This window comes from Bos indicus, chromosome 1, assembly GCF_029378745.1.
Source record: "Bos indicus isolate NIAB-ARS_2022 breed Sahiwal x Tharparkar chromosome 1, NIAB-ARS_B.indTharparkar_mat_pri_1.0, whole genome shotgun sequence".
NCBI classification, from domain to species: domain Eukaryota; kingdom Metazoa; phylum Chordata; class Mammalia; order Artiodactyla; family Bovidae; genus Bos; species Bos indicus.
In genome coordinates, this window is record NC_091760.1 from 140,367,836 (window position 1) to 140,392,463 (window position 24,628).

The 24,628-nt window shown below is 46.8% G+C and overlaps 1 protein-coding gene across 1 annotated transcript in view; it reads left to right on the forward strand.

Moving 5' to 3' along the window:
* Positions 1-19,528, forward strand: part of PCP4 (Purkinje cell protein 4) — a 68,615-nt gene extending 49,087 nt beyond the window's left edge. The window contains exon 3 of the mRNA XM_070795153.1: positions 19,112-19,528. Within this exon, the coding sequence (XP_070651254.1) occupies positions 19,112-19,239 (128 nt within the window). The 3' untranslated portion in view covers positions 19,240-19,528. The remainder of the gene's footprint in view (positions 1-19,111) is intronic.
* Positions 19,529-24,628: the final 5,100 nt, after the last annotated feature.

Here is a 24,628-nt window from a genome sequence, read left to right on the forward strand (position 1 = left end):
TAGCTGCCACGTTCCTTTTGCCTGTTGGGATCTGAAATTGAGTCAACCAACAATCAGCTGAAATATGTATTGATTCCATAGAGCCAGACAGTTAGGGGGTGGGCAGGGGAAGGATGGGAAATGGACAGACAATGGACGAGATGGGCTCAGTCATAGTGTTTATGGGAACACTCCTTCCAGTAATTTGTGATTATGTGAAATGAAAGCTTGCTGCTATTTTTGTGCTTGGCTTCTTCAATATTTCCAAAGCACCGTTTCCTCTCTCTACTCTCCCCTCATCCCAGACCCTGAAGATAATTGAAAATTGAACTGCACTCTGGCATTCATTTAGAGAGCAGAGTCTCCTCAGATGTCAGAGAGATGCTTTCATGGCTTTGGTGCTGATGCGAGGGAAGTCATTCTCCCTTTGGACTCACCGGATCACAATCAGCTCGGAGCCAAGCATCCTACACGCAGGACCCACTTCCCACAGCACAGTGATTGCTAATTGTGTTCATCGCAGTGAGACGAAGCTTCTTGCATCCAACCTTTCTTAGGCTTCAGGGTTTTAGAGTTTCAAGGCAAACATTAACATTTTGACAGCTTGAATTGATGTGCGCTCACCAAAATTCCATTTCCCACCAGTCCATAAAGACCTTGTTTTTATGGTGAGTTTTAAAAATGGGCTGGGTCATTAGAAACAGCTCATGAAGATGCCTACTGTAGATGATAATACATTTCCTGGCCACGAAAAGCGCCCTAGATGTTCCTCGCAGGTAGTCACACTTGATAATTGTTTCCTAGGAATTCTGAAAGCAATAGAGAAATGTTTAGTATCCAATTTTCACTGGGTCTGCCCTTGGAAGTGCTGACACCTCACTGCCTCCTCTGGAGAGCTTTGCCATGTCTGACTCTTTGCAACCCCATGGACTGTAGCCTGCCAGGCTTCTCTGTCCATAGGATTCTTCAGGCAAGAATACTGGAGTGGGTACACCATTCCCTTCTCCAGGGGATCTTCCCCACCCAGGGATCGAAGGTGAGTCTTCCGCATTGCAGGCAGATTCTTTATCATCTGAGCCACAAGGGAAGCCCTTTTCCATCTTAGTTGATTGCTTTGAAGGTTCTTTACATTTTAGCCATTCCTCTTACTGCAGGGCCTCTGGGCCTCCTCACCTGTCTGGTCTGCCCAGAAAACCCTTCTGAGTCTCAGCTTCTTCGTCAAGGGGTGGGGGGAAGGATGAACCCCCAAAGTTTCTTGTCCCTTTCCTGTGGTTTGGCCATTTGCTGGCAGTTCACTCGTGGTGAATCATTTTACTCTTGGGGTTCCAGTGTCCTCTTTGCGGGACAACGGTGTCTTCAGACTCTTCCTCTAATCTGGACACTCTCTGATCCTCTCTCTCTCCCAGAACACTGCAGAACGCTTGATTTCTCTTGATTTTACTTTCTGCTCACATCAAGGGAATGCTGCCTTTGAGTTCAAAGGAGAAAATGATGCTATTTCTTGGTGGAGGCAGTAGAGGGGAAAGTAGGTACAACGGACAGAATCAGAGTCGGATTCTCACCGGCTGTGAACCTGTGATAACAGATAATGTAACTATTTCCAAAAAATGGATGAAAACGGAAAAATTTGGCCTTTTATCTGGACAAACTGCACTTCCAACTTGCTGACTGCCAAACAGGAAGAGAGGGTTATTTCCCTGGATGTTTCTGTGGTGTGCATTCAGGCTGATGGTGAGGCTGCCTGGCCGGGGACCGGCCTCCTGGCGAGGACAGGTGTAGACAACTAGTCCATGGTGACAGGTGGGTGGCCTCCTAAGGTTGAAATGGGCACACCTGTGCACATAAAGAGGCTGCTGTCAGCACCCCCCTTACCCCCTAAAATTAAATTGTTACCGTGCTGTTGCAGTCAGAAAATATTCTGATTTTCTTTTGAAACTTTGTAACCCTTTCCCTTCTGGTGCCCTGCATATTTGGGATGATGGAACCTGAGGTTGTCAGCCGGTATCCTCTCTGGTGCCATGGCAACTGAATATTGAGTTGTAGCTACTTCTGGAAAAATGTCTCATTCACATTTTCATTCTTCTTTTAAATATCTTTTTCTTTTGGTCATGTTACATGGCATGTGGGATCTTACTTCCCCAACCAGGGATCGAACCTGTGCCTCTTGTGGTGGACGTCTTAACCACTAGACCAACAGGGAAGTCCCTCACTTGCATTTTTTATCCATCCAGGCCTTGACATCTTAAATGACAGCAAGGCATCATTTAATAAAAATTCCAATTCTTGCTGGGAAAGATTGAAGTAAAAGGAGTAGGAAGTGGCAGAGGATGAGATGGTTAGATAGCATCATGACTCAATGGACATAAATCTGAGCAAACTTTAGGAGATAATAAAGGACAAGGGACCCTGGTGTGCTGTAGTTCATCGGGTAGCAAAGAGTCAGGCGTGACTTAGTGAGTGAACAGCAACAAATTTTGAAATTACGAGCCAGATTAGTGTCAGGACGGCTAGCATAGGATCTCTGAAGACATTATGAGCAAGTTGCAGATAAAATGTTCAGTCTTTTCCTGTTCACACATCTCAGAGGTGAACAAAACAAAACAAATCTTTCCAATTAGGTATCTGGGCTGTAAGCAGCCTGCTGGGTCTCCCTGGCCATTTGCAGCTGGCAAAATAAAAGTCCCTGCTGTGTCAGTCCTCAGTTCAGCTTGAAATGACTTTAACGAAAGGTCAGATGCTATGGCTCTGGGGAGGACTTCTGTTCTCCAACAGACTGACATTAGACCTTTTTTCCCCGCTAACATTCTATCTAAATTGGTTTCCTTCATCAGTTTCTTGTCATCAGCCTCTATTTAATGCTCCCTTGAGCTGCTGCCACCAAAAATGGATATATTATCACTGCTTGCATGTGTGATCTAGAGAGTAATGTTTCTGCAACCTCTGTTGATGATTAGAATGCTTCAAGGGATGGTCAGTGCTGATCCTCTGAAATACGTTTTGTTAAAACTTTTATTTCAAAATTGAATGCTTTTTGATCATGTTGCCTGACATTGGAAATTATTTCCTTTTTGGAATTCTTTTTTTAATTAATTAATTAATTTTTAGCTGTGCTGGATCTTCACTACTCTGCAGGCTTTTCTCTAGTTGCAGAGAGAGGGGCTACTCTCTAGCTGTGCTGCAAGGGCTTCTCAGTGTTGTGGAGCACGGGCTCTAGATCTCACGGGCTTCAGTAGCTGCGGCACGTGGGCTCAGCAGTCGCAGCTCCCGGGCCCTAGAGCATAGGCCTGATAGCTGTGGTGCACGGACTCCGTTACTCTGGGGCATGTGGGATCTTCCCAGACCAGCAATGGAACCTATGTCTTCTGCATTGGCAGGCACGTTCTTTCTCACTGAGCCACCAGGGAAGCCCTAGCTTGGAATTCTTGAAATAAAAATATTGTGCTTCTGGATGGGGGGAGGGGCTAGATGGTCTGTCCGTGGAAAGTGCAAGGCTTTGCTTTCCTGTCGCAGTGCGGCATAAAGGTCCTGGTTAAACACTCACGATGGCTCGTGGGACCAAGCACAACCCACGTCTGGATTCATCCCAGATGCTCTTCACCTCAACCAGGAGGAGAGGAGCCTGGAGCTTTAGTACTTTTCCACCTACTTGGGAAGCACTTCTTATTCTATTTCTTCTTGGGATTACTTGTCAGAACATCACTACTAAATAATGCTTAAAATTAAAACCCAGACTCTACTGAGAGCTAGTCCTTGAGAATCTGACATACTCTATGTTGTTGAGTTACTTCACCCAGAAACCACATCACTTTATCCTTCCTTGGGTGTTGAATTTTGTTCTCTTTTTACAAATATGTGAATCCATCTTCCTGGTAGGGAGGATAAGAAAGCCCAAAGCTTAAAATAGCATGCCTTTAAAACCACTCTTTCCAACAAATCAGCAAGTCCCTGGCCGTGGGCTCTCAAGATAGTGTCACTTTAAAAAAGCAAATGAAAGGGATATAGTTTTGCCTAAAACCTACAGAAGGAAGAAAGGAAGGAAGAAAGGAAGGGAGACTGAGGCTGTGGGGTCAGGAGACAGAGTGCATGGAGTTTAAACCCTTGGGCCAGCAGTTCCTGGAGCTGATTGCATGTCTTTGATGACACATAAATAGACATTTATGAAAAGAGGCACACACCTCTGTAAAGAGCTGGTCCCTATCATTAGGACACTCAGGAAGCACAAGACGCATGACCAGATGGGGAAATCAAGGCTGATCGCAACTCAGGTTTGAGATGGTGAGCAGGAACGGGCATATGTCAGTCCAACTGTAGCTGGACCCATCAGGATCCAGGTTCTGGTTTGGCTTCACAGACCCCCCCCCCTTTCAAAACTTTGTACCCAAATTCTGAATACACAGTGGACGCATCTGTCCAATACTCTCTTGCATCTAAGAAAGCTTGTAATCCCTGAAAATCTGCCTGGGAAAACACCTGTCCACCTGGATTAGAGGTGCAGGGCTGAAGAGCCCAAGTGGGATGTTCCTGGGGAGACAACACAGCCCCTGGCTCAGCTGCTGGCGGAGCTCCAGGAAGGACGCAGACACGCCCGGCACACGGCTGGAGAAAGGCATCTCTAATCAGCCAGTGCCTGGCACAGAGGGCAAAGGGGAGGGGAGGAGAACCAAAGTCCCAAAGCCTGGAAATAGCTTCTGTCCTTTCTGGCATCTGAGTGATGATTTTTCTTTTCTTTTTTTTTTTTTTTTTGAGTGATGATTTTTCAACTGACGTTGCTGTTTGCTCTCCACATTTTTCATAAAGCTTGCCTAATTCCATGAGAGCCCTAAGGCTTGCCTTGGCCTTTCTCCTGTTCAGTCTTCTTCCTCCTGCACAGAGTGGAATGCATTCCATCTGCCTTAATGCCTTCCTTTCCCTTTTAAAGTTAAACTGTCTAGAATGATGGGGCAATGGACGTTAGATACTCAATGGGCTCAAGTGAGGTTTTTAATATTGTTGTTTTTCAGTCACTAAGACATGTCTGAATCTTGGTGACCCCAGGGACTGCAGCACACCAGGCGTCCCTGTCCTACATCATCTTCCAGAGTTTGCTCCAACTCATGTCCTTTGAGTCGGTGATGCCTTCTATTCATCACTCTCTGTTGTCCCCTTCTCCTCTTGCCCTCAGTCTTTCCCAGCATCAGGGTCTTTTCCAGTGAGTTGGCTGTTCACATTAGGTGGCTGAAGTATTGGATCTTCAGCATCAGCATCAATCCTTCCAATGAGTATTCAGGGTTGATTTCCTTTAGTATTGACTGGTTTGATTTCCTTGCTGTCCAGGGTCTTGCTGTCTCAAGAGTCTTCTCCAGCAACACAATTCCAAGCATTAATTCTTTGGTGCTTAGCCTTCTTTATGGTCCAGCTCTCACACCCATAGATGAATACTGGGAAAACCGTAGCTCTCACTATATGGACCTTTGTCAGCAAAGTGATGTCTCTGCTTTTAAATATTAGATGAACTAATACTTTGAGGCTACTTGAACATGTACTGTGATTATGATTGTATCTGACTTTTCTATTTTAAACTGGGGAACTTTAGGGAATTCTCCATCATGGTGAAATTTTCAGAGTTTAATCCTTTAAAACTAATATTTTGAAGTTTAAAAGCTGGGGGAAAAGAGCCTGAGGAAATTCTTCCCTTCTGAAATGGTAAAACCAGGTAACATAAAAGAAAGGAAAGCACTCAAATTTTTCCAAAACTCTGAAAAGAATAAAAAAAAAATGAGCCTGGAGTAGAAAGGAAGGAGTGAGCTAAACCCTGGTGGGAAAATGCATTCCTAGAAGCTGCACCTTACTCAGGTTAATTTCCTAAGTTTTAGGGAGTGGAAGGAGGAAGCTGATGCCCCAGGAGGAGAAAAATAATAAATGAATCAGGGACACCTGAGAGTGATGGTTGGCAAAGGTTGCCACATATGCAGGCAATATTTCTGTAGAAACAAAACCTGAGGTTTTAAAAGTATTAAGTGTTATAAAGAAATGGCCATCCATATCAGAAATTGAACAGATGTGTATATCCAAAAAACAAGCATATAGTTAAGTGAAACCAAACTATGCACAGGGATGTATATTTGAATTTTTATTATCAGCTTGAAACAAAATGTTTTCAAATGAACTATACACATTATTATGTATGTGTAAGTAGATAAGGTTTATCTGTAAGAAGTTGAAACCCTTAAAATAGCAACAGCTTAAACTATAATGCCTATTCCTCACTCGTATAAAAGGAGTCTGAAGATAGGTAGTTGATAACAATCGAGATGATTTCAAGGTGCATTAAGTATCTGTATTACTGCTTTGTCATCCTTGGCGTAAGGCTTATGCTCCAGAATGGCTGCCTGAGCACCAGCCATTGCATCTGCATTCCAGCTAATAGAAAGCAGATAGCAGTAAGTAAAAAGGGCCAAGGGTTAGCTTCTTTCCTTTCTTCCTTTCTTTCTTTCTCTTTTTTTTTTGGCCCTGCTACTTAGGATTTTAGTTCCCTCAGCAAGGGTCAAACCTGGGCCTAGCAGTGAAAGTGCTGAGTCCTAGCAACTGGACTGCTATGGAATTCCCAGGTTAGCTTTCTTTTAATGAGATTTCTTTCTCCCATATGGTACTGACCAGAACCTAGGTCACCCAATTTCAAGGAGCATGGAAACCTTGTTCTGGGTAGCCATGTGCTCAGCCCCAAGTCAGGGGTTTTATAACTAAGAAAAGGGGGGTAAACAGAGGCAAGAAATAGACTTGGCCACAACACATTTCTGCTGATGGAGTTTCTTGAGCCCTTACCTATGCGGCTGGCTTGAATGGAGAGGAGGTCTAAGGTGTCAGATGACTCTTTTGTTCTCCATCTTCCCAGTCAGTTCAAAGTCTTCAGAGTGTGACGGAAGGCAAATGGTGGCTTTTCTGAGTGGTTCGCTGTTAAGGAAGTTAGGTGTTAATCCCTGGGAAGGAATTTTCATTCTTTCCGTGTGCTCTGAAGAGGAAAGGAACATTTGATGTGTTGTTATCCACGTATCCCAGAGGTTTCTTACTTACTACTTCCATTCAAGTTGTTCTCTAGTGCATACTAAAGAATCTTCTATGCAAATGAAATGGAAGTCTGCTGTCTGATCCCTAGACACACAGGATCATCTCTTTCATTACCTAACACTCCTCTCCTCCCATAGCCCCACATAAGCTAGGCATGCCTGCAGGAGATAGCAGCACGGATCACAGACACCACTCTTGCAAGATTCAGCTGAAATGGGTTTATTATAGGTTATCCATGTATTACAGAAATTCTGTGAGGCAGGGAAACCAGTTCTGGCCATTCATAGCCAGGGACAATGCACACGGAAACGCGCAGCCACACAGCAAGTTCTTCCAGCAGAAGGTCTTCCAAGAACTGTTGCTGTTGCCTGGTCTGTGGGTCCAGGCACAGGACAGGGGCTGTCTGCTGGCTGCCTTGGGAAGCCCTATTAGGTGTTTCTACTTCTGTGCCTGAGGAGGGGGGTCTTGCCATATTTGGTTGCTTCCTCTGGTGCTCACCTCTGTTTTCTCAGATCCTACCACACTGCACCTGTTTGACTGGCCTTACACCTGGACTTAGGGCTTACCACTTGGCACAATGGTAAGAATCTGCCTGTCAGTGCAGGAGACGTGGGTTTGATCCCTGGGTCGGGAAGATTCCCTGGAGTAGGAAATGGCAACCCACTCCAGTATTCTTGCCTGGAAAATTCCATGGACAGAGAAGCCTGGTGGGCTACAGTCTATGAGGTTGCAAAGAGTCAGACACGACTGAGCACACACGCATGCATGCCTGCACACTCATGCGTGCACACCTAGACTTAGTGACTAAACAACAACAACACCTGGGCAGCAGAATTCTACTCCCAGGACACCTGTGGTGGAGGGAAGAGGTGGCAGGAGGGGTGCTGGGGGAGCCAGTCCGCAGGCCCCCATCTATTACCACCGGGGAATAACCCTGCATTTGTCTTTCAAATTATGAAGCAGCCAGGTACACTCTGGCAAATATCTTGTGAGAGAAACAAGCCTCCATTTATTATTATCCCTGTTTCAAACACAGGGGAGGATGCGAATCCCAGAAAGGCAAATCTGACCACACAGAGTCAGTTGGGATTTGAGGCTTCTTTAGTGAAGCCGTTTCTCATCGTAACTCATCGGGCTTTCTTTATTTTTATGCTAGGAAATGTAGGCATTCTGGCCAGTGTCACAGGCTGAATTATGTGTCCTCCTCAAATGCCTCTGTTGAAGCCCTAAGCCCTGGTGCTTCAGTATGTGACTATATTTAGAAATATGGCCTTTAAAGAGGTAATTAAGGTAAAATGAGGTCATCAGGGTGGGCCTTCATCCAAGATGTCTGCTGTCCTTATAAGAGGAAATCAGGACACAGATACACAGAGGGATGAGCGCTTGAAGACCTGGGGAGAAGACGGCCATCTGCGTGCCAGGCAGACAGCTCGGAGGACCCAAGCCTGTGGACACCTTGACCTTGGACTTCCAGCCTCCAGGAGTGGGAACAATTAAATGTCTGCCATTTAAGCCACACTGACTGTGGTAGTTTGTTGTGGCAGCCCTAAGCAGACTAATGCAAATAGGAACTGAGTTTGCCTTTCCAATAGAAAAACTGTTTTCAACAATATTTATATCATTTTGTTTTGTTTTGTTTTGTTTTTCTCTTCCTAGACTTAATGAGTTTGGGGAAATTTTTGATCTCACCAGTGCTTATTCTTTTCCATTGAGTCCCACAGATGTGCACTTATTTGATTACCTAAATGCCACAGCTTGGGAGTAATCTTATCTGAGCAAGGTGCATCCAGGTAGGGGTCAGAGAAATTAGATAATGAGATCGAGAGAAAGGAGGGAGTGGGGGGAGCTTTGCATCCACCAAAGCCTGAGGTGAGCATTGGAGACTGTGGGATTCAAAATGCCTCGATTTTAGGGCAAAATAGAATTTCTTTCTCTTGCAAAAAGCTGTAAGGACCAGAAGCGTGCTGACTTGATAACGGAAAAGTTAGGAGAAATGAGAACCGTGTTTTCATCTGATGCAAGAGGGAACATGGTGAATGCAGAAAGTGCCCCCTTGCCTGCTGCCACTAATGCCTGACCCTGCTCATTAATCTCTGCCGCTTAGCAGAGACCTGGAAAATTGCAATTCTCCGCGCCAGCAGCCCCTGTTCAATAAATCCCGAGCCAGCAGGCAGAAGCAAGAAATGGCCTGAAGCTCGGAGCTGGCTTGCCGCATTCCACTCTGCTGCCCAGCAAGGGAGACTCTGTTTTAACTCGGGAACAACTGGCTGAGGAAGCTGGGTCCTCTTCGTGCTCATTTCCAGCTTTTAAAAGAACGTGTTGTCTTTGTTTTTATTAGCGTTTCATAGGATGCTTTGTGCCAGCATTGTGATGAACTAGGTATACTAATTTATTTTTATTACTATTTTTTTTCCTCGGGAGGAGCTGACCTTTTCTCTAACACTAGCTGCCTTGTTCTCTGGGTGTATTTTGATCCAATTTGAGGCTTAAGGGATAAAAATCCCAATTCTTGCTTTTCTTATGTGTGGCTCTGTTTTCCCTGCCTGGAAGGCTGGGTTTTGGTCCTGATGAAGGAAGACACCTTAGCTGTCCTGGGTCACTCTGTAACCCTGGTGCTGGAGAGGGTCAGTGGCCAGTTCAGAGGCCTCCGGAGCCCAAGTACAGTCTCTGTGTATCAAGGGAAGCCCAACTGACAGATGTTAATTCTTTCCCAGTTAACATTACACTTTGAAAGAAGGTAGGACATTCTAAGAAACTTGGCATTAAAATACCCCATTTGCAAGGCATACTTAAGTTAAATGACTGTTATTTCTTGATGGTGTACTAAAATTTAGGTTCTTTTATAGTACGCTCTGTGCTTTGCCTCCTAATCAAGGCAAACTCCCACTCAGGACAATTATATCCCAATTTACTGCTTATGTGCAAATTTCTGATCTAGGGGATTAGGCCTTAGGAGGTAATTTGTTTCTATAAAATAAATCCAAAAATATGGAGGGTTATAAATGTGTAAACGAAAGACTTTACATCTGTGTGTGTGTGTGTATGTGTGTGTGTATACACAAGCCCCTGTGCTCATGAATTACTGCCAGTATCTCTAGGCAATGACTTTGCATCATCATAAACTCAGAAACAAATATAAGAGCTCTTCTGATCAAGCGTGGGGGTTCATATATTTTGGAATGAGGCTGAATTTCAAACTTTTAAAATCACACCCGGAGCTGTTGCAGGATCCCTGAATAGCTCTGTTTTGCCCTGGATGACTGTGTGTTTTTTAATTTTGAAAGAACTCATGCTAATCGAGTGAAGTCTGCCACTTGGATGGGGACTGGGCGGATGAAGAATACTTTTTCAACCAGTGAAGAATAATTTTTCAAAAAGTGTATTTGTCACCCCTTTTGTCTGGGCAAGTGAGTGTGAGGCTAGCTTTGGGGATGGCCTCCCCTGTCCGCTTCCCAGAGGCCTTTGTTGCTGCTGAGTTGTTTCAGTCGTGTCTGACTCTTTGTCACCCCATGTACTGTAGCACACCAGGCTCCTCTGTACATAGGATTTCCCAGGCAAGAACACTGGAGTGGGTTGCGCTTACTCCAGGGGATCTTCCTGACCCAGGGACCGAACCTGAGTCTCCTGTCTCCTGCATTGGCAGGCGGGTTCTTTACCACTGAGCCACCTGGGAGACCCTACCCAGAGGCCCACTAGGCACATTAAAGCATTCACATTCCCTCTCCCACTCAGCACCCTGTTTTATTTGAGGAATTTCTGAAATTCTATTGCTTATCTATACACTTACCTTTTTATTTTCTGTTTCCCCAGAAGAGCAGGGTTTTGTCCTCTGTTCTCTCCCAGCCCCTTGAACAGTGACAGGCCTTCAGGAGGCCTTCTGGGCCATTTATCAAATGACTGAATTTGGTATATGAATTCTCCTGGACTGCCTGGTAAACAGACAGATTTTCTGAACTGGTAGACCCAACCATGTATTTAGACTTGGACTATTTGAGACTTCTTTTTCCTCCCTGGGCAATAGTAACTGGTCCATACAGCAGGCTATCATCTTGGTCTCAGTCTAGGGAACTCAAGGTAACAAGACACGGGGGAATAAAAAGAAGATTTGGAGCAAGACCTGGATTCTGAATCAGCCCATGGCCAGCACTCACCGGGTGGTCTCCAGTGAGGCAGGTTATGGTCTCTGAGCCTTTGTAAAGTGAGGACCATGAACGTTTCCTGCAGCTCTCATAACTGGCCAAAGAAGCCAGACAATGCATACAACATGAAGCTACTTTAAAACCTAGCACTGGATGGGAGAGGCGTTTGGGGGAGAAAGGACACGTGTATGTATGGCTGGGTCCCTTTGCTGTTCACCTGAAACTGTCAACATTTGTTTGTTAACTGGTTATACCCCAATGCAAAATAAATAGTTTCATTAAAAAATTAAGTAGTTATTGACAGGTACATGCTAAGTTGCCTCAGTCACGTCCAGCTCTGTTTGATCCATGCACTGTAGCCCCGCAGGCTCCTCTGTCCATGGGATTCTCCAGGCAAGAATACTGGAGTGGGTTGCCATGGCCTCCTCCAGGGGATCTTCCTGACCCAGAGATCAAACCCACATCTCTTATACCTCTTGCATTGGCAGGCAGATTCTTTAGCCCTAGCACCACCTGGGAAACCCATTGATAGGTAACAGAAGAAATAATAAAACGTAGAGAGCCCCAAAGTTAAATCAGGTGCTGTTACGTGTTGAATTGTGTCTGACCTCAAATTCGGATGCTGAAGCCCTGTACCCCCAGCCCCCCACCACACCATCCCTCAGAATGTGGTTGTATTTGGATACAGGCCCTTTAGAGAGGTGATGCAGTTAAAAGGGCTCAGCAGGTAAAGAATCCATTTGCAATACAGGAGACACAGGAACCTCGGGTTCCATCCCTGGGTTGGAAAGATCCCTTGGAAGAGGAAATGGTAACCCACTCCAGTATTCTTGCCTGGAGAATCCCATGGACAGAGGAAGCCCGGCCAGCTACAGTCCATGGAGTTGCAAAGTCAGACACGACTGAGCGACTAACACACTACTACAGGTTGATACGGCTGCTCACCAAGAAACTTCTATGGGTGTAGGGCTGATCTGTGTTTTATCAGGATGAATTCACTCAAAGGGAATTTTTGTCTCTCAAACTGTTTTCCTATTCGCTGGATTTTCATGACCGTATCAGAGGCTTGTAGTAGCTATTTGGGATTGTCTTCACCTGGTAACAGTTCCTTCCTTTTATGTTTATGATTCTCGATTTTCTATTTGCCATCAAATGATCTATAAAAGAAAATCCGCTTATGTCTATGAGGGAGAATCCATGTAATGCTTGGTGAAGATTGGTTCTTATTACAACGGCATCTTCAAGAAGGGCTCCCTCAACAATTCTCTGATGGTGTAATAAAATGTAAAACAGCAGGGTCATTCCCTGTCTCAGTTTCTGCAAGGAGAAGGCTGTATTTCAGGAAAAGATTGTAAGAAACACCTTGTTATTTGCTTCAGTCGCTAAGTCATGTCCTAGTCTTTGCCACCCCATGGTCTGTAGCTTGCCAGGCTCTTCTGTCCATGGCATTTTCCAGGCAAAAATACTGGAGTGCGTTGCCATTTCCTCCTCTAGAAGATCTTCCTGACCCAAGGATCAAACCCATGTCTCCTGCAATGGCAGGCGGATTCTTGACTACTGAGCCACCAGGAATAGTCTAGAGCCATGCAAAGTGTAAATCTGAATAGAATGAGGTTCCTTCCTGGTGGGGAGGTCACGGAAGAAGTCTGAGCCACAGGGAGCATTGGTTCTTCATCAGGCTGGGGCCATCAACAGTGCTCTGAGTTGTGCCTTGGTTGGTTGATGATGTTTCTGCCTGGGGAAAAGACTATAATTGTTTGGGATGGTTTTACAGCTGTGCCTTTCATTCTAAGAGAGAAGATGGATGGGAACACAGACAGATGGATGACACAGATAGTTAGATACTGTAGTTGAGACTGCCGCTGCCTTGGCTGATAGACTGTGAGCCTCACCTCCTCAGACTTGCTCGTGTTTCTGAGACCCGGTGCTCCAGGTAACGGACCCACTTCACTTGGGTGAAGTCTGAAGGGCTCGTGGGGAGTCCTGCTCACTTCTCTTGAGCTCCACAGTCAAGAAGGTGGTTTTTCTCTCATGCTCCAGGGGAGCTGGCAATCAATATCTTTTTTTATCAAACGAGTGGACTGGAATGAATCATCTGTCGACCGTTCTCCTATTCAGGTTCAGAACTCCTTCCTGGAGGATACACAAAAATACTAAAATTCTAGGACCCCAGAGAGAAACAAATGATAAGAACTGCACAGTCCTGGGCAGTTTACATGGTGCTCTGGTGAAATACTGCCTGCCCAGGCTCAAAATCTACTGTCAGTAGCCAGGTGGGATGTGTGTTGTCCACTCCAGGCAGCGGGACTCTAAATAAAAATGCCAGGTGCAGCCCACCCAGTGCAGATGTGAGCGGCAGATGGTCTTCATGGAGCGGCAGCGGACGGAGGACACGGGAGGAAGGGTGGCTGCAGGGAGGTCTGGAAATGAGGGTGGTGTCGGTCCCCTGCGTGGCTTGCCAGAATCTACTGTCCCTTCTGGTGGAGAGGTGTGCAGAGCCTGATGCCCTCAGGGCCTCCCAGCTGTGGGGCCTGGTGGCACCTTTCTCTTGTACTGTTCCGGGTGTGTATTCGCAGGACCCAGAAGTCATCTTTAGGTGGAGGACTCTCTGCGCCTTGCCCTGCTGAGTGAGGACCATCCCAACACAAGCCCAGCAAATGCCACCTGCCACCCCAAAGACTGGGTGGGGCCTGATGCCCTGGGGCTCCGGCCTGGCTGTGTTTGGTGGTCACGTGGCTGGCCCTGCAGGAAAGCAGTCCCTCCCTCTTTGCGTTGGGGCCCAAACATCCGTGAGTCTCACCACTGAGCAGATGGCCAGGCAGAGAACCATGTGACTGCCTGCATCCTCTGCTGACTTAGCAAGTCCTGCCCCACACCAATGGGTCTCAGTTTAATTTACACCACAGCCTTGAATTTGCTCATGACACTCGTAACTAGGTGGAGCAGGCTTGGAGTTTTTAATTTATTTTTATTTTTTTTAGCCACACCACATGGCTTGCACGATATCGGTCCCCGGACCAGGGATGGAACCCGGGCCACAGCAGTGAAGGCTGGGAGTCCTAACCACTAGGCCACACTGAATTCCCAGGGCAGGCTCTTTAAAAAGCAGTTTTACCTCTCCATTTTTGAGATGAGCAAACTGAGACCCAGAGAAGCTAGGAACCTTCCTGAGGGTCCCAGAGCAGGCAGAGACACCCCCAATCCACCCTTATCTGGACCTATATCCCTGCTTCTGCTGGCAGCTTTATCAGAGGTGGGAGGGTCTGAGGGCTGCGAGAGGGTCAGCCCAACCCCACAGCAGGCTGGAGGTGCTGTCTGCCTGCCTGAGACCTCCTTTCATTATTCCTCTGGACTGGTGTTAGGAACAGGCACTGTTCTGGCACATTTTCCATTCGGGAGAGAAACCTTGCCTCTTTTTCACCATGCTTCTGGGGTCAGTGCCCCACAGAGGCTTTGTTTGCCCTGCTGCCCAGACCCCTCCTTAAAGAGCCCTGGGGTGGAAGAGGAGGCTGAGGACTCCCTGCCGCATGGAAATGAAAGGCCTGCACTGGACAGCTGCCTGGCTTATCAATCAATGGACTCACTTGCAATCAACCATTAGTTACTTGTGGAACGTCTGCTATGTGCTGGGCCCTGTGTGAGCCGCTGAAGCAAGATGGATGAAGTCCCCGCCCTTATGGAGCTCAGATGGGGTGATGGACCACCAAACGAGAAGTAGAGCAGGGAGTAGAATAAGACAGAAATAGCCCCAGGAAGAGTAGTAATACGGGGGGAGTGGATAGGGTGTGCCCTGGAGGGAACCCACTCCCCCCAGGGCCCTTCCTGTCCCCCGCAGGCAAGGCCAAGGTCCTACCTTTGGGTTTCAGCTGATGCTGCTGGTCGGCATCTCTCTTCTGCCCTGGAGTGATGGCAAAGGGAGGTTTCATATAGCCCTCCTGCACCCCTCCACTGTTACCATCACCCAGGCCATGGGAGGGAGCCTTGGCATCAATGAGGAGATGTCCACAGGGCCAGGGGCACTGGGCTCTGGCTGTGGCCCCTCAGTTGCCCTTCCCCATCATTCCCTCACTCCTGCTGAGTCTGGGGTGCTTAGAGCTCCTTTTTTTTCTAGCTCCCAGGATGACATGGATCCATTGCCAGGCCCTCACATCATTTGCATTGAACTCTGTGTCACCAATTCTAATTGTTTCTTTTCCACCACAATCTGAGTCCTCCTCCTGCTTTGCACATCCCTGGGCAGCTCAGTTGAAGCACTAACCATGGCAGACCTCCAAGAAAAGCTGGACTCTACAAAGTAAAGACTCCTGAAACATCAGTGGTTTTCTTTTTTAAACACTGGAATATTTTTCAAAGGACAGAGGAATCTATAAATCACTTTGGCTGAAGATATTAGTTGAAGATATAATTGCAAAATCCATTTTTATGACCCGTCCTTACTGTCTCATTACATATTCCCTAAATATACATAATTTTCCACATCTTCATTCATCATGTGTCAAAAAATAATATTGCTGTTTTCTTCCATTATTGTAAGAGGAAAAAGACGAACCAGGCTGCTCAAAAGCTTCAGGCTGCAGCAGCATTTTAACTCTGAAAGAGAAAATCTCCCATCTTCTTTTGAGTCAGATCTCATTCTCCCCCTCTGCAATCAGGGTACAGTAGATACAAGGGTTCCTCTGGGAGGAGAAGCACCTGGAACTCCAGACCATCCGGTGATGATTCTCGGTGCACGAGATACTGCTTCTGCTCTCTGTCGAGGACAGACGAGCTGGAGCCATCATGCGCTGGTTTGATAGATGCTTGCGCTCCAGTCACACGCTCTTGTGATAATCATTTTTGTTTTTGTTTAGTTGCTAAGTCCAGCTCTTTTGTGACCCTGTGGACTGTAGCCCACCAGGGTCCTCTATCCATGGGATTTCCCAGGAAAGAATACTGGAGTGGATAGCCATTCCCTTCTCCAGGGGATCTCCCTGACCCAGGGATAGAATCCACATCTCCTACATTGGCAGGCAGCTTCTTCCCACTGAGCCACCTGGGAAGCCTGTGATAACCTTAGTGAATGTTTTTAAAGGATGAATTTGAGCCTCAGGAAACTCCTGTCCTTCCTGATGTTTCTGCTCCTTAGAGAATCTCTGAAGAAAGGGACTTGGAGTGGGGATTAAAATGTGGATGTCTACCCAATGCAGTAAGAGACAATCCCACGATTCTCTGTATCATCTGGGGTCTCATGGGTTAAAAAAATATCACTCCCAAATAATCCGTGGACATCAGGCTGCTCAAAATCTTGGTGGTCAATCTGAGACAGAGGGAAACAATTTTACTGATTTAGGTCATGGACCAATCAGTCCAGTAAGGCTTTCAAAGCCAGCATTTTCTCCTCCCAGATGGAGGTGGGATTGGAGGGCTCTGGGCACAACCTGCTTGATCTCTGAGAAAACTGAGGGAGCCTGCTTAAGGATCTGCAAAGGAAAAGTTATGCAACCAGACACGTCTCTCTCTCTCTCATCTACCTACCTAGTCTTTCTATCTATTGCTATCTATCTATCTAATCTATGGGCTTCCTAGGTGGCTCAGTGGTAAAGAATCTTCCTGCCAATGCAAGAGACGAAGGTTTGATCCCTGGTTTGGGAAGATCCCCTGCAGGAGGAAATGGCAACCCACTCCAGTATTCTTGCCTGGAGAATTCCATGGATAGAGGAGGCTGGCAGGTTACAGTCGGGGTCACAAAGAGTTGGACATGACTGAGCGACTGAACACAGATGTCTGTTTCATCTATCATATCTATTTATTTATCTATCCATCTATCTAAACTGTCATCTAACATTATCTATCTATCTATAAGAGAGAAAACAGAACAGAGTAAGCAGGAGGGAAGGAACCTGTGTCACTTGCACGTAACCCCAGCTTCCTTGACCCTCTGTGCTGGGGATGCTGACTGAATACTGTCATCCAAGGGCACAAAGTAAGACAGATGGAGAAGGGCTGGACCACACTCAGGTTAAGTGATGAACTCAGGATGTTGGTGATATGGTCAAGGGGTAAAGCCCTGGCAGTGCTCCCTGGGCATCCTGTCCTGCCTCCAGTGCTGCCCGCTCTCCACCCCCAAGCTGGGTGTGCTCCACACGCTGTCCTGATCTCTGCTCCAGGCGTGGGCCCAGATGGCAGGGATGTTCTAAGCCCAGGTGCTGAGTGGGGGGTTCTGCCTCCAGTTCTTTCAGGAGTTAACCCCAGGGCCTTATTTGTTACTTCATCTTAAGCCAAGTAGCTGGATCTCAACCCTGGCTGCATCTGGAAATCACCCGAGAGGATTTTTTAGAAAGTAGGGCTGTCTGACCCTCTGCCCAGGGATGCTGATTACTCTAACTTGGTCTTGTTTGAAGGAGTGCTTCCGCTGTGGCTGTGAAGAGGCAGCCGGAGTCTGGGGTGGGTCCTCATGTCTCCATTAAAAAATAGTGCCTTTGATGATTCTGATGATCAGCTGTCACTAAACTGAAGGAGTGTTAATGATTCTTCCCTTGTGTGACTAGAGGGTTTGTTGATTTATTTTTCTTATATTTGGCTAGAAATGTACACAGCACAAAGGGAGCCCCAACATAGGCGATCACTTCACTGTGGCACCGATCCTATTCTAGGATCTTAACTGTGAATGAGTTCAGCCCACTGACACAGCAGACAAATGCGAAGCCTACATCTTTGAAACAAATTGTTAAGATGTAGGAGTCCAGCTTGATTGTGAAGGTTGGATGGTATCATCCATCCGTGACAATGGTAGAAACAGAAGCCCTCATTCAGTCAGTAAATCTCACATGTGTGTGCGTAAAAGCTCAGTGCCTCTGTTAGTTGGAGCTGTTCTGAGCAAAAGCTACCACTGGGTCCATTAGCTGTGTTGCTAAGTCGCTTCAGTCGTGTCCGACTCTGTGCGACCCCATAGGCGGCCGCCCACCAGGCTCCTCCGTCCTTGGGATTCTCCAGGCAAGAACACTGGAGTGGGGTGCCATTACTGTATCTCAGGGGGTTCAAGAAGGAGGGGAACATATGTACACCTATGGCTAATTCATGTTGATACATGACAGAAATCAAACCAATATTGTAAAGCAATTAGCAACCAATTAGAAATAAATATAACCAAAGATAAAAAATAAATACAAATCAGTAAAAATATAAAAAAAGAAAAAAATTGTATCTACATGAGAAAGCAGAGGAAAATAATAGCACTGTTAGTGTTTTAAGTTTTTTTAATTGAAGTACAGTTAACTTACAATGCTGTGCTTGTTTCGGTGTACAGCCAAGTACAAACACATACACGTATATGCATATTCTTTTTCAGATCCTTTTCCATTATAGGTTATTGCAAGATGTTCAGTAGAGTTCCCTGTGCTATATAGTAGGTCCTTGTCACTTACTTTATATATGGTGATTTGGTCACTAAGTTGTCCTCGACTCTTGAGACCCCATGGACTGTAGCCCGCCAGGCTTCTCTGTTCATGGGATTTTCCAGGCAAGAATACTGGAGTGGGTTGCCATTTCCTTCTCCAGGGAGTCTTCCAGGTCCAGGGATCAAACGCGGGTCTCCTGTATTGCTGGTGAAGTCTTTACCAACTGAGCTACCAGGGAAACCCTATTTTATATATAGTAGTCTATATGTTAATCCCGATGTTAAATGGGGCCCCAAGGAACAGAGACTGGTACAGAAAGTATCCACGACGCTGAGACTGTGTTTCTGACTTTCCTCATTCCTCCCTGGCAGGGGTAGGACTAGGGAGTCAGAAGATGGCTGCTTCTGAGCTCCAAGGAAGCCCAGGACATGCTCCACTGGCTTGTACTTTGCAAATTAGGTCTTGTGCTGGGGGAGGTGCTACGTGGCGCCTGGAGCCTGGCTTGATCCAGAGCCGCTGTCTTCCTGCTCACTGCTCAGTGATCACCTTCTGTCTGTATTTTTCTTGCTCCAGATGGGCAGAAGAAGGTTCAAGAGGAATTCGACATCGACATGGACGCGCCAGAGACAGAACGAGCAGCGGTGGCCATCCAGTCTCAGTTCAGAAAATTCCAGAAGAAAAAGGCCGGGTCCCAGTCCTAGCGGGAGAGTCCCTTCCTAGTCTGCCAGGAGACACCAGCTACAGCCATCATCCATCAAGAAATTAAAAAGGAACAGCGCCCTCAAGAGAAGTCCTCATCACATGATACCCATGTGCACCGCAGTCCCGCAATGCATGCACAGAGACCCGTGATATTTATACCCTTGTAGGAAGGTGTAGACAATGCAATTGTGAGCAGCTTAATCTCTGTTTATCTCTAGGATCATTCCTCCTGCAACTAATTATTTTCCTTGATGTTGTAATAAAATGGAGTTAAGATGCATGATTAAAGTGTCTGCCTCTGTCTCCCCTTTTACATTAACTTGGAAAGTTACTGCTGTTAGAAGTGACTGCAAGCTAGATGCCTATTTTCCTCTCCCTCCAAGAGTCAGAGATGAAACACGGTGCTTTCTGTGAGCAGTTTTCCTGCTGGGAATGGGAGATGTGTGCTCAGCTGTGCCTGTCTAGTTTGGAGAGTTCTAACCACTGACTGGTGATGGGCAATATATTTTCTTCTTACCATGGGGTTAGAGCCTTGGATCCTGGAGAGTCAAAGAATCAGAGGGCTCCTTGGGGAGTTGTGACTCATGCAGAAGAACTTGAAGGGGGAGGGCAACAGGTCTATTTGGGCGTGTCACCCAGGTTTAGGCAGCAGGCACATTTCAGTGCCCTGAGGGGGATGTCCCCACTACTGAGAGCCATTCCACCACTCACCTGCCTCTCCCCACTCATGTGGGGCTCTATGGCCAGGTGGCCCCTTGCCCCCCAACTCCTTACACTCCTCAGGTAGTAATTTGCCACCTGTTAAGACTATTTAGCACATCCTGCAAATGCAAGAAGCTGTGGGTTCTCTCAAGCCCCATCTCTTCCCCTGCAAACCTCACAAATCGTTTCCCACACCCAAAGGGTAGGCAGGAAGGAGAGGGCTGTCTCATGCAGAGGACACTCCTCTGAATTGAGAGCCAGGCTCCTCCAGCCCCCAAGTCTGGTGTGGTTTGGGCTTTGCCATGTGAGACCCTGATGTGGAAGCTGCATCTCGTCTTCATCCCGAGATGCTTGGGGGCAGCACAGGGTACTGCTGTGGGCCAGTCAGCTTCTTTCCTTTGTCAGCAATTAACCAAGGATGGAGGCAGAGAGTGGGGAATAGTGGAGAGAGGAGGGACTGTGGTATGTGTGCGTATGTGTGTGTGTGTGTGTGTGTGTGTGTGTAATGTGTGTACGTGCCCTCTCACATATGTGCACCTGGGAGTGTTTGTGTGTGTGTGTGTGTGTGTGTGTGTGTATAAAGCATGGTGGGAGCAAGCAGTGGGCAGGGCCATGACTCATAGCTCCTCTGTCAAGGTCCCATTCACTGTCTCCAAGGTACAGACTGAGAAAGATTGTCTGAAAAACTCAGCTGCAAATGTATTGATTCTCTTGTGTACACAAATCCCTTTTACTGGACACCCTCTGGGGCTGTTATGGTCTAGGAGACTTGGGCTCCTCTGATGGGTTTCCAACTAGAGAAGTACAAGTTGGGATCATTGTGGATCACCCAGCAACCAGCCAGGACTCCTCAGGGCTCCTGACAACCTGTGGTCCCCACTGAGAGGAGGACAGTGGATTGAGGGGACCCTCCATAGAAAGCATCATGAAGATAGTGGGTTGTGAATGGGACCCTGTCTTATCTGGAGTCACATGGAGCACCAACATGAAGAAAGTTGGGAGCAAAAAGAAGTGTTTGAGTCATTCACATGAATTCCCTCTATACCCAGTCCTCCCAGCAATCCCATTGGCCCTCATTCTCTGAATGTTTCACATAAAGGAAGTGGGGTTCCCCCTTACTAGACGGGTCTGCACTTGATGGCCAACACTCTCTCTGGCTCTGAGAAATCTAGAAACAGGACTTCCCTCGTGGTGCACTGGATAGGAATCTGCTACCAATGCAGGAGACATGGGTTCCATCCCTGGTCTGGGAAGACCCCACATGCCACCGAGTTACTAAGCCCGTTGTGCCCATAACTACTGAGTCCTGCAGGCCCTAGAGCCCAGGAGCCACAACTACAGAGCCCACAGCCTGCAACTACTGAAGCCTGCCCATATAGAGCCCATGCTGTGCAATAAGAGAAGCCACCGTATCGAGAAGCCCGGGCACCACAACTAGAGGGTAGCTTTCGCTGGCAGCAATGGAGAAAAGCCAGTATAGCAGTGAAGACCCAGCACGGCCAAAAATAAATAAATAAAATGCAATAAAAAAAGAAATCTAGAAACAACTGGTTTTATAGTGAGGCTGCTCCCCCTAGAGGGGATTCTCCATGCACAGTGGGGAGTACTAGGGAGGGACTCCTGGACCAGAAACACTCCTTTTGCACTGACAAAGCCCGTGGAGGCAAAAGGAGGAGGCTGGGGTGAGGGCTGTGATGGCTGGAGAGGCCCCTCAAGCATTCTGATTCACCTTCTTGGTTCAATCACAGGACAAGGGTGTATCTGACTTCCTATGAGTCACAGGAATGAATTTAATTTACTTCCCAGGTGGATTCAGGAGAGTCTTAAATGCCAGTCAACAGCAATGGGGAGACTCCAAAGTGCCCAGCTCTGAATGGGATTTGGGTGCACTAGGTTTATGGCTTCGTAGAGCCAGAGGAAGGAGCAGAGGCTCGTGGCTTCAGCCTCTGGGGACATTTATGCTCCCGAGGCTGCAGTGTTCACCACAGAGAGGAAGAGGACTTTCCCTTCCCAGGGTGTGTCTGAGTGGGGCAACATGTGGTGTCAATTTCATTTCACACATGTTTATTGAACTCCTAGTACATGTATGTACTTGGCACTATCACGGTGGTGGCAGACTGGTGGGGAAGAGGCACCAATAAGTAGATATTAAAATGGAGAGATTTGTGCTCCAGTGGACCAGAGGACAGACAGCTCATCTGAACTTGGAGAATTACTGAAGTCTTCCTAAGGAATTGCTACCCATAGCGGTCATCAGAAAGATAGTGGGAGCTACTGTATTTACCACGTAATAGTGTGGGTGGTAGGCGGGTGCAGGAGAGTCAGGGCAAGGCCTAGGAGGAGAAGGTGCTAAGCTCTGCAGACCCAAAAGTTCTCTGGATTATCACACCCGAGCCTAGGGGCAAGCTCTGTACTCAAACTTGTGGAAGCCAAGAGGCAGGACTTGGAACTAGATTCATTTCTGACCTACAGGTCAGCCAACCAACCACAAAGAAGCTATCTACCTTGAGCAGCTTGTTTCCATACCATTCAGGTGATGATAAAGTCTACTTGGCAAAGTGGATGGGAAAATGTTAGGAATTTAAAATGTCTCCATGTGGGTGTCTGCTAAGTGGAAGATTATTAATGGTAGTGCACGTGTGCATGCTAAGTCATTTCAGTTGTGTCCGACTCTGTATGACCCTATGGATTGTAGCCCACCAGGCTCCTCTGTCCATGGGATTCTCCAGGCAAGAATACTGGAGTGGGTTGCCATGCCCTCCTCCAGGAGATCTTCCTGATCTGGGGATTGAACCCATATCTCTTTTGCCTCCCGCATTGGCAGGTGGGTTCTTTAGCACCACCTGGGAAGCTAATGGCAGACCATGAGGTAAAGGGTCAATCATTGCCTCCATCACCAACAGCCTTTTTCCTGACTCAACCTAATTCATGGGACTCTGCTTCTCTGGGTTGTAGCCATTTGGATAGGTGGTGTGTGCTTGACCCACAAGGTTCAGTTCTGTTCAATTGCTCATTCATGTCCAACTCTTTGTGACCCCACGGACTGCAGTATGCCAGGCCTCCCTGTCCATCATCAACTCCCAGAGCTTGCTCAAGCTCATGTCAATTGAGTTGGTGATGGCATCCAACCATCTCATCCTCTGTCATCCCCTTCTCCTCCTGCCTTCAATCTTTCCCAGTATCAGGGTCTTTCCCAATTAGTCAGTTCTTTGCATCTGGTGGCCAAAGTATTGGAGTTTCAGCTTCAGCATCAGTCCTTCCAATGAATATCAGGACGGACTTCTTTTAGAATGGACTGGTTTGATCTCCTTGCTGTCCAAGAGACTCTCAAGAATCTTCCCTAATACCACAGTTCAAAAGCATCAATCCATGTGAGTCTGAACCAATAGTCATAACCTGAGCCAGTTAATGGGAAGGAGCTTAAATGCTAAAGCTAGTTAAAGCTGCCCCCAAATCTTAAATCCTATCTTATCCAAATCTTATCTTCTGTCCAAGGGGCTCTAAGAGTCTTCTCCAGCATCATGCTGCTGTTGCTGCTAAGTTGCTTCAGTTGTGTCCAACTCTGTGCAACCCCATAGACAGCAGCCCACCAGGCTCTGCTGTCCCTGGGATTCTCCAGGCAAGAACACTGGAATGGGTTGCCATTTCCTTCTCCAATGCATGAAAGTGAAAGTGAAGTCACTCAGTCGTGTCCAACTCTCAGCGACCCCATGGACTGCAGCCTACCAGGCTCCTCCATCCATGGGATTTTCCAGGCAAGAGTACTGGAGTGGGGTGCCATTGCCTTCTCCGTCTCCAGCATCATAGTTCTCTCTAAAAGACAGAGTTATTCAGGTATCACAGACATCCAAGAGTGGAACATCTAAGACATCTCTGATGCCACGGACATGCAGAATTACATTGAATTTATGACCAAACTGGGGCATAGTTAGGGAAGAATGGATTTCTTTATATTATTGTCTTTACAGCATTTTATGACTTTCAGTCAAGTTTTACAGTTTTCTTCAGGTCTTGCACATTTCTTTTCAATTTCTAGGTATCTCATAGTATTTGTTGTTCATCCAAATACAATCTTTCCCCACAGCGATCTCTAGTTGGGTTTGCTTTTTTTCTAGGATGACTACTGATTTCTACATATTCAACTTGTTCAGTTCAATTCAGTCACTCAGCTGTGTTTGACTCTTTGTGACCCCACGGACTGCAGCACTCCAGGCTTTCCTGTCCATCACCAACTCCCGAAGTTTACTCAAACTCACATACATAGAGTCGGCGATGTCATCCAACCATCTCATCCTCTGTCGTCCCCGTCTCCTCCCACCTTCAATGTTTCCAGTCATCAAGGTCTTTTCCATTGAGTCAGTTCTTTGCATCAGGTGGCCAAAGTATTGGAGTTTCAGCTTCAGCATCAGTCCTTCCAATGAATATTAAGGACTGATTTCCTTTAGGATGGATTGATTGGATCTCCTTGCAGTCCAAGGGACTCTCAGGAGTCTTCTCCAACACCACAGTTCAAAAGCATCAATTCTTTGGTGTTCAGCTTTCTTTATAGTCCAACTCTCATATCCATACATGACTACTGGAAAAACCATAGCTTTGACTAGACAGAGCTTTGTTGGCCAAGTAATGTCTCCACTTTTTAATGTGCTGTCTAGGTTAGTCATAGCTTTTCTTCCAAGGAGCAAGCAT